This window comes from Cnephaeus nilssonii (assembly GCF_951640355.1).
Source record: "Cnephaeus nilssonii genome assembly, chromosome: 14".
Taxonomy (NCBI): Eukaryota; Metazoa; Chordata; class Mammalia; order Chiroptera; family Vespertilionidae; genus Cnephaeus; species Cnephaeus nilssonii.
In genome coordinates, this window is record NC_137085.1 from 47120835 (window position 1) to 47141207 (window position 20373).

Consider the following 20373-nt stretch of genomic DNA (forward strand, 5'->3'; position numbering starts at 1 on the left):
GAAACATCGATCAGCTGCCTCCTGCACACGCCCTACTGGGGATGTGCCCGCAACCAAGGTACATGCCCTTGACCGGAATCGAACCTGGGACCTTTGAGTCTGCAGGCCGACGCTCTATCCTCTGAGCCAAACCAGTTAGGGCTAGATGACTCTTTTAAGAAATTTTGCTGCAAGGGGACTTAAATGGGTGAACGGTGGCTGACTGGGGAAGTGAGATATAAAAAAAGGGTTTTTTTTTCTTCTTTTTAGATGGAATAAGTAGCAGCATGTTTGTATACTTATGGGAGCCTAGCCAGTCCACTGTTATTTATAGTCTCAAGGTAGTAAGCTGCCCGCAGATGGTATGGTTGGGAGGTCACACAAGGAATGCCTGGACAACCAACCTCTCCATCTACTCTTTTATTTGAATTCTGATCTCTCCAACTTCTCCACTGAATCAGGACACATTTAAAATACAAACAGTTAGGGTAGGCCTTCCAGAACAATAATCATAATTAAGGTCTCCCCCATTTCATTGCCCTCCACATACCAATAGGCTATTTATCCCCACTGGAAAGTCTCTGGCTTGAAGTTTCAGAATTACAGATTAAGCAGAAGCCACGTAATGCTATGAATCTGTGGTAGGAAAGCCTATTTCGCAAGAAAACATTTGGGGAAAAGAAAAATTGTAGCCCTCTGACCCTACTTCTCACAGAATTTGTAACCCAGGAAACCAAAGCACCTCCTATTTGCTGTCATTTCACCAAAGGATAGAATTATAAAGAGCAAACCTGGGAAATGAACTTTGGATATCTCTATTGGAGGGCTCTGCTTACCTCAGCTAGAACTCAAAGCTTAAATTTTAGCATCCATCCTCATCCATCTGCCGGCACATGCCTGTGCTCCTTTCTACACACCTAACATTCCCACTAGGATGCTATTTGTTCTGTTTCTCCCTCCACGGGTCCAATATCATCATTGTCCTCCCCTCTTTCTCCTTATAAAAACCAGTTCTCAGAAAAGAATGCTAGAAGGAATGGTAGTTTAGAACTGGAAGGGTTTTGTGTTAGTTTTCATTTTTCAAATGAAGAAACCAAGTCTCAGAGGGTGAAGTGAACTGCCAAAAGCCAACAGCCAATTTGGAAAACTCCACAAATTTTTTAATCAACCCATTTACTGTGAGGAATATTGATTGATATGTTCTCTGACAAAGGCATGTTCTAATAGAAGCCAAAGTCCCAAGACAACAAAATGGATGCTGAAAAGTGGAAAGGGAGCTACAGCAGTCAGGGGGAAGATGTCATATTAGCCTCAGGGTAGCCTTTGGGGTGTTTGATATTACTAAGCAGTTCTCTGATTTGTCTATTCTAGTTCTCATTGGGGAGTGATTTCGCCCCCAAGGTGACACGTGGCAATGTCTGGAGACATTTTGGTTGTCACCCTGGAGGAAGGTGCTATCGGCTTCTAGTAGATACAGACCACAAACGCCGCCAAGCATTCTACAGTGCAGAGGACAGCCCTCAGTCCCAATCTATGACCCCAAATGTCAATCATTTCAGAAACTCTATTTTACTCTGAAGGAAAAGGAAAGAAAGAGAGAACATTACCAAAAGTTGGCTCTGGAGTAGTGTTCCATGTAGAGCTGGTCGTCAGAAAAGGGGGCCAAGTGGATGTCACTGAATGTCGGGAACATCTTTCCTAACGAGCAAAAAACAAAAGACCCAAAAGTTGACTCCTACTGCCTTCTGATTGAACGGTCCACTTACCTGCCTCTTGACCAACTCCATTCTTTCATCTATTTCAGTTATTACACAACAGGCTAAAATACAATTTCACCTCAAAGCAAAGATAAGAAAATTAGGCAGAAGATCAGAGGGGATATAAAAAAGAATACCAAATCAAGTCCCTAAGCTATGTGCTGATAAAAGCTTATACTGTCGTAGGTAAGACATTCAACCTGGCACATGTGCCTTCCTAGCTATTGGCTTTGTTCTTTTCTGTATGTCTTCTGCTTTGATTTTTGGGCACTTCCTTTATTTATTTTTCCCCTCTCTTATTTATTATAAAAGAAACTTGGCTTTGAAAATAATAAACATTTCATCATTCTATCACATTTTTATTTCCCTTCTCAGACTTGTCGGTGTTTAATCATATTGACTATCTTTTTAAGTGCTACTGGGATCTATGCGTATATGCAGGCTCACCATCCTCCATGCTGGTACACCCACACTTGTGTTTTGTTCCGACATCTACAGTCACCAGGGAAAAGGCAGATTCTTTGGCTGCCAAACAAACACCTCGACTAGCATGTCTGAAATAAGACCTTTCTGAGCAGGTAGACTTGGTGATCAGCATTATTATTCTTGTAATTTTAGGGAGACCCTTTTTAATAGTCATTTATTAAACCGTGCATGAAAGACAGATGAACTATTAACCCTATTTCAAAAATGAGGACTGCCTAAGAGACTGGAGATGCTGCCACAAAACTAATAATACCTAAAATGTCTTAATTTTGTTAACTTTGCCATGAACTTTTTTTTCTGTGTTTTCTATGTATTAATTCATTTAATCCTTATAACAATATAAAATAGGTTTTATTATTACGCCTATTTCATAAATGAGGAAAAATAAGAACAGGGAAATTTAAGTGTCTCAGCCACAATCTCAGAGCTAAGAAGTAGAAGGACAAAAATCCAGGGATAGAATATCCTTCGATAGTCAATGGCCCCATACTTTAACTCAAAGTCTATTAAAATAGAACAGATTGTTTTATTTAGGGTATTTTCAGAGGTAGAGAAAAAGCATGATTGTAACATCATTCATACGTCACCTTCTAAATCTCATGCGTCGGTGTCAAACAATGATTGCTTGGGGTTTTTTCAATTTCAAGATAGAGGGCTATTAAACAACCTTAGAAAAGTAATACGTAAACTTGGGAAGCTTCAGAGGAGGATATTCTGAGCCCAGGCCTAATAGGAATTACAAAGATATCGGATAAAAATGGAGGAGAGGAAATCATCAATGGTACAATATTTTAAAATTTCAAGAATTAAAGAAAATGTCTTATGATTCAATATACTCACTACATGTTCGGCACAAGAACTTTAAAAGTTCACACTAAGAAGACTAAGAATAAAGACAAGATACTAAAAGTGTCCACAGGGAAAAAGTATGTCACCCTAGCATCAGGAGTCAGAATGGCATTGGACTTCTCAATAGCAATATTAGAAACCAGAAACCAGAAAAAGATGCCTTGAAAATACTGAAAAAATTTGTTTTTAAGTTAAAATTCTCTACCCAGCAATATGATAATCCACGGACTCAATAAAGAAAATAACTTCTAAAGCTTCCTTTCTCCAGAACCTGTTAGAAAATATTCTTTGTGGAAATGATGGTATAAGACACAAGAATGGGGAGAGAAAGTCAAAGTGTGGTAGCCATGCAATGGAACTGGTGGAAGACAGAGAGCCACAGAAGGAAGGCCTCACAGAATAAATACTGACAGGATCTGTCAGACCTGTTGGAAAATGGAAAAAATTAGTAATCCTACCTAATAAAATGGTAATATGTAAATTACCATCACTCCGCTACGCCCACGATTGGGCCAGCAGGAGGCGCAGGGGGCGGGACTCAGGGTGGCCGGGGTAGCCGATTGGGCCAGCAGGACGCTGAGCTCGCGTCGCCAGTGGCGGCTCGAGCTCAGCGTCTGCGCCATGGCTGTGCTGCGGAACAGAAGGGGCCTCTGGGGCAGCGAGCTCACGTCCCTCCGCAGACCATCAAAAGCGGGGGAGCTGGGTGCCTGTCTGCTCCGGCACCAGCAGACAGGCACCCAGCTCCCCCGCGATCGAAAGCGAAAGCGTGATTCAATCATGCACTGGGCCTCTAGTGAGTATATAGAAAACTAAGCCAATGAAAATAAAAGGCAATTAACTCCAGGAAAAGCAAAAGATTGCATGAGAAAATATATGATCATATGCACCCACTACACCACCGGATTTGGCACTGAACACTATTTACATTGCCACATTGATTACTCGATTAACTAAATAATTACCTAGTCCATATTTCCTTTTTTTAAAAAAAAATATTTTTTTAATTGATTTTAGATAGGAAGGAGAGAGAGAGACAGAAACATTAATGATGAGAGAGCATCATTGATTGGCTGCCTCCTGCATGCCCCCTACTGGATATTGAGCCCACAACCCTGGCATGTGCCCTGATGGGGAATCAAACCATGACCTCCTGGTTCCTAAGTAGATGCTCAACCACTGAGCAACAACGTCCATATTTCTTTATATTAAATTCTGAATTTTAAGAAGCTCTGGTTTGCAAAGCAACAGATTTTTGTAAGTTTGCAACATCATTTGATGACAAAACCTGACCTGAACTGATGTGAGTTGATTTATAGTCTATATTTATCTCACTTGGCATCCATATTCATATGTTTTGTTGCAGAGATACATATAATGTGTTTCATTATGGAGTGTTGCCTCATATCTGACTGGAGGCATTAAGTAATACATGGTATATGAGTGTATTACCTTTCCAAAGTCTTCCAGATTCTGAATTCTGAAGCATATCTAGCCCCAAGGGTTAGGATAAGGTATTGAGGACCTGTATAAATATATTGAGAGGGTGGGGGAAGGGAGGGTGTATCAAGAAGGGAGAGAGCTGATATGTAGGAAAGCTAACTTCTCAGCCACAGAGTGACAAGAATAGCAATAGGATAACTGTACATAGAAACATGGTAAATAACAGAAGAAACAGCGAGAGTAGAGTTGAAAGGGACAGCCTTCGGGTAGCACTCTCGGCATAGGAGGAGATGTGACAGAGGGTTCCTATTTTTCATTATAAGCCTTTTATTATTATTTGATGTTGTAAACTATGTCTTATTTTGATGGAAAATCAAAATAATTAGGGGGAAAAAATCAATCATTCTTCCCTCAGGAACACCCAGGGTAAAAAGCTGATAAAATCAGCATTTATTTCTACTTGTCTAGTTAAAAATACATAGCCCAATATAAAATTTCATATCCACTTCAAATATCTGGGGAAATATTCAGCTTAGAGAGGCTCAATCAGTTGCATGTTAATTAACTATGTGTAAAATCTCATCACACAAAAGCACCTCACCATTTGAAAAACTCTCCAGAAAAAAAGTCTAAAAATTCTTCCCTGGGGGGAGGGGGGGGGAAATGAGGAGGAAATCCAAGCAGCTTTGTTCCTTTCCTTCCTCTCCCACAGTTCAATTTTATGGCGTGGACACAAGGCTTCCAAGTTCAACCTGGGCTGTTTTACAACAGGAACACTAATGAAGTTGTTGAGATTGGGTATCCTTTCCTAAGTTTATTTAGTTATTTTTTTTCACATGAGGGTTTTTTAAGTGCATATATCTGAATCTCTAAATTTTGAAAACACGTATGGATGAGTCTCAAGCTTTATTTGTACACATATACTGTGTCACTTGGTTAAGAATGAGTTGTACTTTTATTCCCTATTTTGTCTTCAAATTTTGTTGGATATCAAAATAGGGAGGAATTTAGAGTAAATAAAATTAAGGTAAGAATCTATAATTTAGTTGCCTTTTATGTCTTATTGAAAAAACATGGGCTGTTAGAATTCCTTCCACTATCTCTGGTAAAGAGTAGAAAGTCAGTGTGTGTACAGGAGTTGTGAGTGTGGGATGCAGGTCAGACAGACCTGGAGTCAAGTCCCTGCTCTGTCACTTTTTTTTTTAATTTTAAATATATATATTTTCAATTATAGTTGATATACAATATTATATTAGGGGTTTCATGTATATAACCCAGAAATTAGACATTTTATAACTTATTAAGTGGATTGCCCTGACAAATATACTACCCATCTGACACCATATAGTTATTATGATATTATTGACTATATTCCCTATGCTGTACTTTATATCCCCATGACTGTTCTGTAACTACCAATTTGTACTTCTTAGTCCCTTCACCTTTTTCCCCAACCCCTCACCTATCTGGCAACCATCAAAATGTTCTTTGCATATTAAACGGGTATTCATAAGTCTATCTCCATGAAAAAAAAATGTTCTTTGCATCTATGAGTCTGTTTCTATTTTGCTTGTTCATTTATTTTGTTTTATAGATTCATATATAAGTGATATTACATGGTATTTGCTCTCCTCTGTCTGACTTATTTACTCAGCACAATACCCTCTAGGTCATTCCATGTTGCAAATGGCAAGATTTCATCCTTTTTTATGCTTGAGTCATATTCCATTGTATGTATGTACAACTTCTTCATCTTTATCCATTCTTCCACTGATGGACACTTAGATTGCTTCCATATCTTGGCTACTGTAAGTAATGCTGCAATGAACATATGGATGTATGTGTCTTTTAGATTTAGAATTTTGGGTTTCTTTGGTTAAATACCCAGAAATGGAATTGCTAGGCACTTCTTTGTCTCTTATTATAGCCTTTGTTTTAAAGTCTATTTTGTCTGGCATAAGTATTGCTACCCAGCTTTTTTTTTTTTTTTGCTTGTTTGTTTTCATTTTCATGAAATATCTCTTTCCATTCCTTTACTTTCAGTTTGTGTGTGTCTTTCAATCTGAAGTGAATCTCTTGTAGACAGCACGTGTAAGGGTCTTTCTGTCACTTATTAAAGGTGTGCCCTTGCTAGGTTGTTTTCCTCATGGTGCCAGGACTTTTCAAGTCTATCTCCCTAAGCCAGGTCTCAATCTTGGCACTATTGGCATTTTAGGGGGGTGCCTCTTTGATGCATAGAGGCTGTACTGTACTTTGAAGGATGTTTAGCAGAATCCCTGGCTTCTCCCATTAGATGCCAGTAGTAGCCCCGCCCCCAGTTATGAAACCCAAATTGTCTCCAAATGTCGCCAAATACCCCTGGGGAAGAAATATAAAATCACAAGAACCTCAACATTAACCCTTCAAATAAGTTAAAAACCTCCATCATTCACACTTTGTAAGGTTTTTATAAAAATCATGCAAATTGATTAGTGCATGCAGACACTTGGTAAGCACAAAAATTATTGGACTTTATATATTTTTATCTTGATTATAAGTAATGATCATAGGGGGAAAGATAAGCAGTAAAAAAAAAAAGAGTATGTCAGAAAGAACTAGCAGACCCCAGAGAGTTTATACATTATAGAAGGCAAACACTTCATAGGCCTTTAGAGATTATTTTTAACCGTACAGGTGAAGAAATCCAAGTCAAACAGTCAAGTATTAGGCCAAGTTCCTTAAGAAAGAATGTGATAGAACCAGGACAAAAATACATAACTCTGAACTGGTCACCTATACTATATTGAATCCTGTGCAGCACACGGCCATCATGGTTGGAGACTATCTCATGTGTTATGGAATAAGGTGAGAAAATAAAAGAATTGATGCAATGGAAATGTTCTCCTCTCCTTTCTGTCAGAATTTAATACGGGGGAAATTTTTGACATGATTCTTGGCAAATTTTACAGACAAGTTAGTCTATTTTCTAAACCAGGTTTGGCCAACTCACCATTTGCTTTCAGCCATTTTTTGGAATGAAGATAGCTCTCCAGCATCCTTTCATTGAACAGCATGTATCCCATTGGTTCAGAAATGATCACATCTACAGCCTCGGGAAGTGAGATTTCTTCAATTATCCCTGGCAGAACAATGATCTTGTCTGAAAGATGGTTATTTTTCACTAGTATCTGAAAAAGATAAAACAGAGTAGCAGTATTATTGTTATATAGAATCTTATAAAAAACAAGTTTCATAGGTTAGGGGTTGACAGTGTGATAGGGATGAGAGGGAAGTGACTTTTATTTTTCTATAAACACTTCAAACAGATTTTTAAAAAAAATCTCACCTGAGGATATATTAATTGATTTTTAGAGTCAGTGGAAGGGAGAGAGAGAGAAACATCAATATGAGAGAGAAACATTGATTGGATGCCTGTCACACCACCCTGACCTGGGATGGAACCCACAACCTACGCAGGCGTCCTGACCTTTTTGTTGTATGGGATGATGCTGCGAACAACTGAGCCACCTGGCTGGGGCAGGTCTTTTTCCTTTTGCACAAATATTTAATGTTTATACAGATGAGAAAATTCAGATATAGGACAAATAGAAACACCTATAATTGTACCACATACAAATAATAACACATACCCTTCCACACTCTTTATACAAACACTGTATATTTATATATGTAAGTATGTGTGATCTGTGTGTGAATATACAGGGAATGGCAAAAGTAGGTTTACCATTGTGATACAAATAAATAATAATACAAGAATAAACTCTGTAGACACAACTATAAACCTATTTTGGCCCCACCCTGTATAGGCACAGGTACTTTTTGAGAGATTACTCTTAACTAATGGTTTCAGCTTATTTTCCATTTTTCTGCCTGCAATAAAGATGCCAAAAAATTCTGTTCCATAACCTTGCCCAAATTAATTATCTTGATCCTTATTAAGTTATCTCTTGAGCTATTGATTCCAAAAATAATACCATGTTCATTAACCTGTCTTTAGAAGTACATTTTATAGTTATGTACTCATTTTTCTTTGATGTCCTCTATATTTTATTTAATAACTTTGAACTCACTTAAAAGAGGGGCCTTGAAGAGAAAGGAATTTATTATATTTCTAATTTAGGTCTTCCTAATGCCCAATATGACAAGGTGATTGCATGATTATATTTATGTCTTTTTACTGCCTGAAAAAATATTTCCTAAAACATTTTACACGTACCAGCATAATATACAGCACATTCCTTTTTAAGTTGGGGTTCTTTGAGACCCCAAGACTCTTACATCTTTGCTCATTGTATTTATACATAGTCAGAAACCTTCATTTTGTATTTTCCTACCTCGATCCCTTTCCTCATCCTCCATGCAGTATACCATGAATTTACCATGACTCAATTCTCAATTTCTGATCACTTCTTCATGTGGCTAGGGTATCTTTCACCTCAAATCCTATCTTCTAGGGTGTAACCTTATTAAATGTTGTTTCTACTTTTATTTAAAAAAAAGAAATCAAGGAATCTCTAAGGAAAAACAATAAAGAAAACAAATTGAAAATGTCATCCTTTGTCAACATTCATCCACGCACAAGGATTCTTGGAATTCCATTCTATCATCATTCCATACGTTAGTCAAGTTCTTGGGATTGTATAGAGACCAGGAGGGAGAGCCCATTCACACGAACGACTCTCAATAAGAATCCATTGAGGATGGCTGCCCAAACTACATCTTTAGGTTCCCCTCTCTCCGGAGTTCCGGCCAGCACCCAAACATTTCTACCAATGTGCTTTGCCACCTCCTCAATTATCAACAAGCCAACCCCAGCTTCTTCTTGAAAAGTAACCATTCCTTTAAATTTCGTTAAAATCTTTATATGATCTTGGATTTCCTTGATTCTGTTTTTGTCACTAATACTATAAGCCTTAGTATCCTGGAGGCATACATAGTTGCTTCCCACAGACAATTAGTTTCTATGTTTTCTTATTTCTGCCTTCCAGATATGTCTCATTCTCACTTTCTCCTTTCTGCCTGAACCAACTTGTCCAGTTCCTCATAGCTTTAAATCTGAAATTTAAAAGTAGCATTTATATAATGACAATAATAATAGCAGTGCCTACTTCTTAAGCCTATGTGACATAAAACATATTAAGGGCTAAGTATTAAAGTTATTATTGTTGTCATATTAAATTTCTTTAAAATATTATTCACTAAAAAAAAAAAGAAATGAAGATGAGCAAAAACATGAAAATGCAATTCACTTTTATTCCTACCACCCAGATGTGAGCAGGGTATATTCCCTAGCAGAATTTTAGTGCATCTCTGTTTATAAAAATATGTAATATTTTACAATTACATATTGATTAATTTATATAAAATAATATTTTTTCTGTAATATGTTTTAGACCATATTGTTGGCATGGTTAAATAAAATACATCTAAACCTATTTGAATACTTTGCAGTCTTTTTTCATTGAAAATTTATTTATCTCCCATAGAACAACCTTTAGGAAACAATGAAAATAGTTGATAATCCTCTGTCTGAATATAATTTCTTGACAAAGACATTTGAAAGTAGGACCTAAACTCAACCAGCTTTAAGACACAAGAGCATCCAATTTCAGAGATAAAAGATATAATAATTTTTTAGTCAGTCTTGCTGACCTTCACCCTTGGTTTACATCATTCTCAGTAGAGATCATTTATGTCACTTCCTATACCTTTCTTCCAAAACTGAAACTCAGTACCACTGTCCTTTCCAGGAAAAAAGGCACTTCAGTCTCTCCCTCCAAGTGCTGGAAGAGGCCCTTATGCAGCAGAAGGCTCTGTCCTCCATCGTATTCAATGTTACACTGGTTTTCACTGTGTGACCTGGTTCTTCAGGACAGAGGGAGTTGAGGATAAGGGAGATTCCAAATAAAGGCTCTTCTCCCAAGATACCATCAAGGTACAAGAAAACCCATGTCATATTCTTGTTTCCACCCTGTTTCCTTGGTATTACATTGGATTTCAAAAGCCTTTTTCAATAGTCCTGTCACTTGTTATCAGCTGCCTAAAACACACACACACACACACACACACACACACACACACACACACACTTTAGGTGGTAGCAGCAGTAGAATTCCTCCTTTTACTATCACAATAACTTCCAAGATGGATCAGGGGTAATGTCACCTGGTATCCTGCTGTTCTTGTCTTATTGGGAAGGATTTTCATTGAATTACTCGTATTATTTAAGTATTGTTTATCTATTCCTGTTCAGTTTGGAAGCTTAATTAGTCTTAGAGGCCATACTATACAATGTAGCCCTCAATTATATTTTTCTCTTAAAAGAGTGGAAACAGCAAGAGTTTGGAGGTGGAATACTTAGGTGCTGGTTGTGAATCCTCGACTCACTAGCTCTAAGACTGTGGCCTAGACACATAATTTCTTAGAAGTCCATTTTTTTCCTATAAAATGAGAATAATAATATTACCTATTCCACAGTGTTATTCAAGGACCAAATCAAGTGAGAAAGAACAAAGGAATATATAAGTTAAAGAGAATATAGATTAAATGGAAGAAGAATTTAAAGACAAGATAATAAAGCAATATAATGAGATTAAAAGAGAGATTTCAGACCCAAGGAAACAAATCAAGAAGCAAAGCAACATAATTATAGGATAATACAAACTATCTAAGAAAATAATATATTACACTCAAATTATATATAATAATTTTAGCAAAGCATTTGGCATAATTGAGCTAACAATATTCTTAATTCTATGGCTTAAAAATATCACCCCCTAGAAATATACATTCCTGACAAAATTTTGAACATGTATAGAATATAACCTGCCCTAAAATTTTTATAATAATATTGGTAGTTATAAAATAAAATTTTAAAATAAAATGAAGTAATTAGTGACAGTGAAATGAATGAATAAATGGTGGTAACCCTGAATACTTTTCAACAGTGAGAAATAAAGGACTGGAGGTATATGTGTTAACATAAATTAATTTAATAAGCAGAATTTTAAGCTAGGGGGTGAGGGGGGAAGCAGGCTGCTGGAGAAAATATAACATAATTCATTTTATAAAAAAGTTCAAATGTTTTCAATAGTAAACTGCATTGATTGTTCTTAAACTGGGTTGTGGATATATGTTTATTTGTTTAGTATTCTTTACACCTTATATTTATACTCACCTCTATTTCTATATGCATGAAATATTTTATAATAGGCGATTTAAAATTATGCTATTAATAGAAAAGCTTGAGATCATCATAATGAATGCAGATTTTAAAAGGCAAACTGATTTCTGCAATCAGAAAGAAGCTAATAGGCAGGGAAGACAGATTAAACAAAACAGCATAAAGGTAATTAGACATAGAAAAATGGAATGGAAAAATCACTCAGAGGTATACTAAAAGAAAGTCCCCTGAAAAAACTGAATTTGTTAAAAGGAAAAATACATTGTGGTCATAGGAAAACTTCATATAGTAATAGGAACATGGAAATATATTCTGCCCAAGATTTTGGATTTAGACAAAAAAAAAATTCCTTGGGCACCCAGGCAGAAAAATGAATCACTTTAAAAGTGTAAGAAAGTCAGGCTAGCATTAGACTCCTCCATAGTCACATTCATTTGGAAAACAGTGGAACAATGATTACAGAATTTAGAAAAAGAAATAATTGTGACCAAAAGAAGATTAAATCCAGAAGGTGTGATTTACATTTTCAACATGAAAAAACTCAGAGTCTATAGCACCCAAAAGCCCTCTTCAAAAATGCTTTGCCAGAAATAAAAATAAATAAATCCACATAATTAAGAGATAAATTTTAAAAATTGGTAATAAAGAAGTTAAAATAAAAGACTAATGATTAGAAATGGATTCATTCATTCTAATCATTCCATCATTTTATAATTCAGGAAACTGAATGCTAACCATTCCAATTTTATAGGTTGTTATAAAATTAATCCAAAATGATTAATCCACAGTATGAGGGAATAGAAAATATTTTCAGATATAGAAAGTCTCAAAGGTTTTCTGTGTGTAACAAATATAAAATTAATAGCAACAACAACAAAAGACACAAGGAATCAGTCAAGAGGAAAAGATATAAGAAAAAGGATAACATAGGTAGAAGAAAGAATGGTAATCTGAGCATGAATTAGAAGTGAATAAATCTGAAAAGAAATGAAAAGTTTACCCATTTTTTATATGTAGAACATTCTTTTTGAAGTAGCAAGAATTCAGTGACATACGATATTTCCTTTTCTTTTTTAAATATGTTTTTATTGATCTTAGTGAGAGAAGATGGGAGAGGGAGAGAGAGAAGCACATCAATTGGCTGCCTCCTACACACACACCCCTAGTGGGGATCGAGCCAGAAACCTGGGGATGTGCCCTGACTGGGAATCGAACTGTTGACCCTTTGTTGCATGGGATGATGTCCAACCAACTGAGCCGCACTGGCCAGGGTAACATTTCCTTTTCTATGGGTCCAATGAAATCACTTGGTTCCACAGGGAAAGATATTTATATGATCATTATACTTTATATACTTTTCTGGGGGTTAAATTTTCAGAAGCAAGCTACAGACAAAGCATAAAAAACTGATTATTCTAAACCTTGACAATCTAGAAATAATATAATCGAACAAAATTGGAAGGTGCATCTGAAGACGATAGTTCCTCTTCGACTATACTGGGAGTCAACAGTATATTCAAAGTAGATAACTCAGGAAACAGAAAAATGGGTATTAGGATATAAAGTGATGATGGCAATCAGCTAAATAACTAAAAAAATCAAAAGCTCAGAGTGGTTCACTGGGAAACGTGATTGGCATGAACGGGTGGGTGGGAGATGACTTTGTTTTATTTTAGACCTGCCTAAATTGCTTGATTCCCCTTCCTCATGTACAGTTATCACTTTAATGGAAAAGAAAAAAGTCAGTGAGCAGCCAGCCCCCCAAACAACAGGACACCTAACCAATGTTTCTTTTATTTCCCTTCAGCCCCATTCCTTAATGGCAATGCTGAACATCTGCTCAGACATTTTAAAAAAAGCAATAGTAAGCTTACTGTTAAAAAGTTCAGTGGTTTTAATTTACTTAAACAGAATATTTGAGCTAAAGGTTTTTGCTAACTACTTGTTCTGAGCCCATCATTTTATAATCAGGAAATTGAGACGGGGAGTGGGGGGGTGGGGGGGTGGGGCGGGGTCAGTGTCCAACCTAAGGACATGCCGCTGAACAGGGGCGGACTTGGATGAAAGTGATTGTATTTGTCAATGTGTTTCAACAAGCTTAGTTCCTAACTATTATTGATGATTGTGGCATTATGGCTTGGCTCCTTTCTGAGAAGGGTCTGAAGAGGAAGGACCTGTGGTTACTGTCTCCCTCTCTCTCTCTCCCTTTTTCCTTTCTCCCGCTCAGTGCACAGCTGCCTCCCTCCTGTAATCAAGGTGATTACAGCACTGAGCACTGCCCATGACCTCTCTGGGGCCACTGCTGCTTAATTATAGTGTGCAGCAAACAGGGCCTTGTGAAATTGGCTGCTAAAAAAGAATAAATGGGCCCCTGGAGGAACCAGCCGGAGACATGAGCGCAGAAAACCTTTGCAAACAAGAACTAGTTGGCAGGGCAATGAGGAGAACACAGAGTGAGGAAGACAGAAGGACAGATGAGGGAGACAGATGCAGAAGGAAGGGAAAGAGTCAAAGAAAGGGACTTCTTGCTTCTCTTTGGGACGACTTAAGGGCAGAATGGGAGGAGTCCGGCAGCTTCTCTGTACTGAGTCATTATATGCCCCTTTATCACTTGCAGAATTTCCAAAGGTGGCAGAAGGAAGTCACAGGACGCTTTTATGAGGGAAATGCTGCCAATCCTATAGCTTGGCCGCCAACAGAACAAAACAAAACAAACAAAAAACCGCACACACAAAAAAAACAACCCCACACTGGCAACTTTAATACAGAGAGTTGTTTCCCTTTAAAGATGTTCCAGAATGCTCAAAAACTGGGGAAAAGGAGCCTCAAGGAGGCAGACAAGCTGTTTAGACTAGGAAAGGAAGCTTTGATCAAGTTATAAAGTAAGCACTGAAATCCGGAATGTCTATAGAAGCAATTCACAGTTGTGTGTGTGTGTGGGGGGGGGGGGGGGGGGCGGGGGGGAACGGACAGGGTTGCACTTTTGCACATCCTATTCGCCAGCTTATTTGCCCTCATTTGGAAGGGAAGTTTTCTCTCCTGAACTGGATCTGACAGCAGGGGCCGTGTCTACTTTGCTCAGCTAGCAGAGTATCTGGCACATTGAAGGCATCCAATATGTATTTGTTAATTACCTCACCAAAGGTGACATAGCAGCCCTTGGAATCTAGTTTCCATCTTAGTTTGGAAAGTTATTACCAACACAGAGGAGCAGTTCCAAGAGAAAAGATCATTCTTCCCCTTTCCAGTCTTTATGCTGGTCCTACGGTAGCAGGTCAATAAAGGGTAACTGCTTAAAAGGAACTTGAGAGAACATTCTTTTAAAAAATATATATGTGTGTATTTTTACTGATTTCAGAGAGGAAGGGAGAGGGAGAGAGAGAGAGAGAAACATCAGAGATGAGAGAGATACATTGATTGGCTGCTTCCTGCATGCCCCAAACGGGGGATCGAGCCTGCAACCCGGGCATGTGTCCTGACCTGAAATGGAACCGTGACCTCCTGGTTCATAGGTCGACGCTCACCTACTGAGCCATGCCAGCCAGGCTGGGGGATATTTTTTATGTCTCTCTAAATGCTGGCATACCTGGCAATGGGGAGAAACATTTTAAATGATGAGTTTTTTAAATGGATGACAAGGTTACTGAGGGCCTGTCTAGCATACCCTTCCAGGTTATCTTTGCCTTTCGTGTCTTAGAGCTATTTTAGAACTCTGTAAAAAAACTGAAGATGATGCAAGTAATTCTTGCTCTGAGAAACAGAAAAGAATTCTATCTGGTGGAATGCCATTGGTTACTGCTCTGTGGATAGACCAGTCTTGCATCTATTTGTAGTTTCTTCTCAGCATTCCTCATTACCTATAAGAGGAGGTTTAATATCTAACTGGCTCACCCATTAATAAAACTATTTGATACATGTTCTTTAATATTTGTGTGAGAGTCACCACTTTACCATTAAAGATTATCTTTTAGCACTTTAATATACCATTTTACTTCATAACTTCTCGCCTCTTCGTTGTTTCTTCTCTTCTAGGTATGATGGATAGCATGTTAGTTTAGAGTAGTATGTATATGCTTCTGAGATAATGACCTGAGTTCAAGTCTCTACTTCCTAGTAATTTTCATTAAATTAATTAATCTCAAGCCTCAATTGAGTACATATAGAATAGGAATAATATTAGCACCTACTTCCAGAGTCGCTTTGAGACTTAATGAGATAATGCATGTAATATGATTATACATGGCTTGGCAAATATCAAGGAGAGCCAAGCTATTAGCCCAGTAAGAGCGGGAGTGTGGATGTAGACAGTTGGTCAGGGCACCAGGTCAATTCTCCTTGACCACAGATTTTCCTTTCTACTCTTTCCCCAGGATGCCACAAATAATTTACACTTTGTGTGGGAACTGCTAGTTGCTTGTCAAATCCATGCTTGCCTTTTATCTTACTAATAAAATGCCTATACAACTGAGGGCAACAATGCACAAACTAAATACTATATTTCCCAGCCTCTCTTGCACCTAAGTGTGGCTAACTGACTAAGTTCTGGCCTATGAAATATATGCATGAATTGCTGGGATGACTTCACAGGAAGGTTCCTTAAAATAGCGAGAAAGAACTAGGGAAAGACATTTTTGAGTTCTTCATTTCTCCATCCTATTGAATTTGTGGGATGAAGCTACAGCAAACATCTTGGAGACTGGGGTGACTTTCAGGAGATAAGCCATATACCTGGATAGTGTAGCAGGAAGATGCAAGGGGCCCTACACATTTTGTGGAACTTCCACGTTCTTTAGGTTCCGTCCATCAGACTTCTTTTACATGAGATAAAAAATGCTCTTGTGTGCTTAAGTCAATGTTAATTTGGGTTTTCTGTTACATGGAGATGAACTAAGATAAATGTGGGTGTCTTAATACTATATGATTTCACTTATATGTAATCTAAAGAACAAAGAAATGAACAAACAAAACAGAAACAGACTCATAGATACAGAGAACAAACTGATGTTTGCCAGATGGGAGGGGCATTGGGGAACTGAGTAAAAAAGTGATGGGATTAAGTACAGCATAGGGCAGTGGTCGGCAAACTCATTAGTCAACAGAACCAAATATCAACAGTACAATGATTGAAATTTCTTTTGAGAGCCAAATTTTTTAAACTTAAACTTCTTCTAATGCCACTTCTTCAAAATAGACTTGCCCAGGCCGTGGTATTTTGTAGAAGAGCCACACTCAAGGGGCCAAAGAGCCACATGTGGCTCACGAGCCGCAGTTTGCCGACCACAGGCATAGGGAATACAGTCAATAATCTATTTATCCTATATAACAGTGATTCTCAACCTTTCTAATGCCTCGACCCTTTAATATAGTTCCTCATGTTGTGGTGACCCCCAACCATGAAATTATTTTCGTTGCTACTTCATAACTAATTTTGCTACTGTTATGAATCGTAATGTAAATATCTGTGTTTTCCGATGGTCTTAGGCGACCCAGCTAGTGGTTCTCAACTTGTGGGTCGCCTAAGACCATCAGAAAACACAGATATTTACATTACGATTCATCACAGTAGCAAAATTACAGTTATGAAGTAGCAACGAAAATAATTTTATGGTTGGGGGTCACCACAACATGAGGAACTGTATTAAAGGGTTGTGGCATTAGAAAGGTTGAGACTCACTGCTATATAATAAAAGGCTAAATGCAAATTGACCAAACGGCAGAATGACTGGTCTCTATGACATGCACTGACCACCAGGGGGCAGACGCTCAACAGGAGCTGCCCCCTGGTGGTCAGTGCACTCCCACAGAACATCCTAAGCTGGCAGTCGGACATCCCCTGAGGGGTCCTGGACTGCGAGAGGGTGCAGGCTGGGCTGAGGGACACCCCCCCATGCACGGATTTTGTGCACCGGGCCTCTAGTATAGATATATGATTATATTTCAGTTGCTTTGCTTTTAGTAAAATCAATGCTAATATTAGACCTTTCTGCTCACAATGTCCCATTTATTATCTCATATCTACTCTACAACACTGTAAGGGGGGCATTATTTCCATATTTTGATATGAAAACTGAAATTCAAAATGATTAAATAACTATCAAGCATATTGTTTCTTTATAGCAAAATAGTCACTAAAGAAACTCTTGAGTTAACTGAGGTTTTTTAAATAGCAAAATGGATTTTTAAATATATACCAAAGGATTATTTGAAGTCAGAATTTTCAACATATAAAAATGATTGACAAACCATATGCTTGATTATACTGATTTAGAAGTTAGAAAAATAATACAAGTAAACTGGTAATAGGCCAAATCAAAGTGAGGAACTGGGTTGAAAAATATTATGTGTCTATAAAGTAATTCTTACAAAGCAACATTTTAACCATTTAACTATGAAGGAATTAGCATTTATTTGGATTTATTTTCCACCAAATGTTATGTGAGTATAAAAACTGTCTCAGGTTTTACAAGCCCAAATGTTTCATGTTCTCAGATGGTTTTTCCTCAAATGTGAAATTCAGCTAATTAGCCCATCCTTGGCTTTGAGAGCAACCAGTGGCTTGGGAATATCTAGAGGCCTGATCTGCAGCCAGCTCTGCAGAGCTTTGGGGATAGCAGATGAGTAAATAGAATCGCTCCTGTGTAGTGAGGGCTGCTAAAATGCCTATGTTGTAAAAATGTAGCCAAGGCATTCTGCACGTTTTCATCAGGTCCCGCTTAAGAAGAAGAATAACTAGTCTAAGAAAGTGCTCACGAGAAAAAAATATCACATTTCTGAAAGCAAGCAGCATTATGAAACAGTTATAGCAACCAAAAACAGATCTAAAAAAGTACGAGTCCATGCAGACCTTCATTATCAAGTGATTGTAACCAGGGACTTAGAGAATAAATGCATTGGGGGCTCTTATGAGAAAGTAGAATAAAAACACATTTAGTCTACTCTTAAAAATCAGAGACTCTTTGAATCTGGGTTTTGATGTGTGTTCTTCCTCCTCCCCCACCCACCTCTCTTCTTACAGGGACTGTTTAGGAAGACTGGAGGTTTCAGAACTTCTTCCACATCCACGTTACTCCTTGCTTCAGAGAAATATCCAGGCACGATATGGGGCAGAGCGACCCAGCTCACTCTAACCTCACAAAGCATTTTCTTCCAAGATCATCCCAAACCACATGCTGCCTGAGCTAAACTTGCGAAAAATTAAAAATAAAAATAAATTCATCCCCAGCTAGTTGGCGCCTTAACTGACTTGTGACCCCCTCAGAAATTGCAGCAAGCTCTTCCAGGTAGTGATCTGCTGGCGTATTTCTGGGAGACCCTTCATCTGTTTCTGTCAGATATCAATGACTCGCCCTCTTGCTAAGAAGCTCTGAGTTAAAGGTGAGACCCAGGGATGCTTTTCACCCTTTATATTTCCTTCTATTTCTGCTTTAGTCTAAGACTTCATAAGGACAATGTGACATAAGAAATATGTATTTGGTCTCTGCCCCTGGTTCCTGACACAGCGCTCCTAAAACCCTTGTAATTTCTGGAGTGATAGAAGCATCTTATAGACGGCTCCTAAAGCCTTTGAATTTCCCGAGTGAGAGAAGCATCTTTCGTTCTAATGAGATGACTCCTTGTTGGCTCCTGGACAGTTTCAGAAGAGGGGCTGGTCACCAGGAAGATCAAGCCATGATTAGAAGCTTGGAACTTTTATTTTTTATTTTTTTAATTAAATCGTTATTGTTGAAAGTATTATAAGTATTATGTATGTCTCCCCCCCCCCCCCCGGCCAATACCCCCTCTAGCCTGACCCTGTCCTCTCCCCCAGGCCTTCACCACCCTATTGTCTGTGTCCATGGGTTAGGCATATACGCATACAAGTTCTTTAATTGATCTCTTCCCAACCACCCCCTCACCCCCCTACCAATACACCTCCACCTTCCCTCTGAGATTCCACAGTCTGTAGACACTTGGAACTTTTAGCCCCTCCTGTATTCTCCATAAAGGGAAGAGGGGCTGGAGACTGAATTAATAATCAATCATATCTACATGATGAAGCCTCCATAAAAATTCCTAAATGGAATTTCCTGTGTTGAATGGATTCACATGCTGAGAGGGTAGCACACACCAACACCAAGGAGACAGACATTTCTACATGGGGGACCCTTCTGACTTTCCCCTAAATACCTCTTCAATCTGTATCTTTTATAATATCCTTTATGATAAGTTAATACATATAGGTAGATGTTTCCCTGAGTTTTGTGAGCTCTTCTAGCAAATTATTGAAAACTGACTGGGTTTGTGGGAACCCCCAACTTAGTAGGCAAGATAGACAGAAGTGTGAGTACCCTGAGGACCCACCATGTGTGACTGGTACCTGAAGCTGAGGGCAGTTCTGTGGGACTGAGCCCTTAAACCTGTGGAACTGGGCACTAACTCCAGGTAGTATCCGAATTAAATTAAGTTATATGATGCCCAGTGGGGTCCAGAGCGTTGGAAAATTGGTTGGTACAAGGGGAATAAAGCCCACCCATTTGGTGACAGAAGTATTGTGAACAGAGAAACATGCACAATCATGATGAACAATCTTATATCTCACATGTGGGGACACTTCTTTGCTAAGCCATTCAGATAATTTCTCAGTATTAAGGAAGAGTTGACCTCTACATGTTCCTTCTTTTCCTTTGATTCAGTTATAAT

General features: G+C 38.2%; 1 protein-coding gene across 2 annotated transcripts in view; it reads right to left on the reverse strand.

Annotated features, from left to right (window-relative positions):
* The window catches only part of LOC307111330 (histone-arginine methyltransferase CARM1-like), a 223134-nt gene that overhangs the window by 41889 nt on the left and 160872 nt on the right, over positions 1 to 20373 (reverse strand). For both annotated transcript variants that reach the window (XM_079791136.1, XM_079791137.1), the window contains exons 6-7: positions 7501 to 7678; positions 1587 to 1677 (exon numbers count right to left, since the gene is read on the reverse strand). In XM_079791136.1, coding sequence (XP_079647262.1) covers positions 1587 to 1677; positions 7501 to 7678 — 269 coding nt within the window. The remainder of the gene's footprint in view (positions 1 to 1586; positions 1678 to 7500; positions 7679 to 20373) is intronic.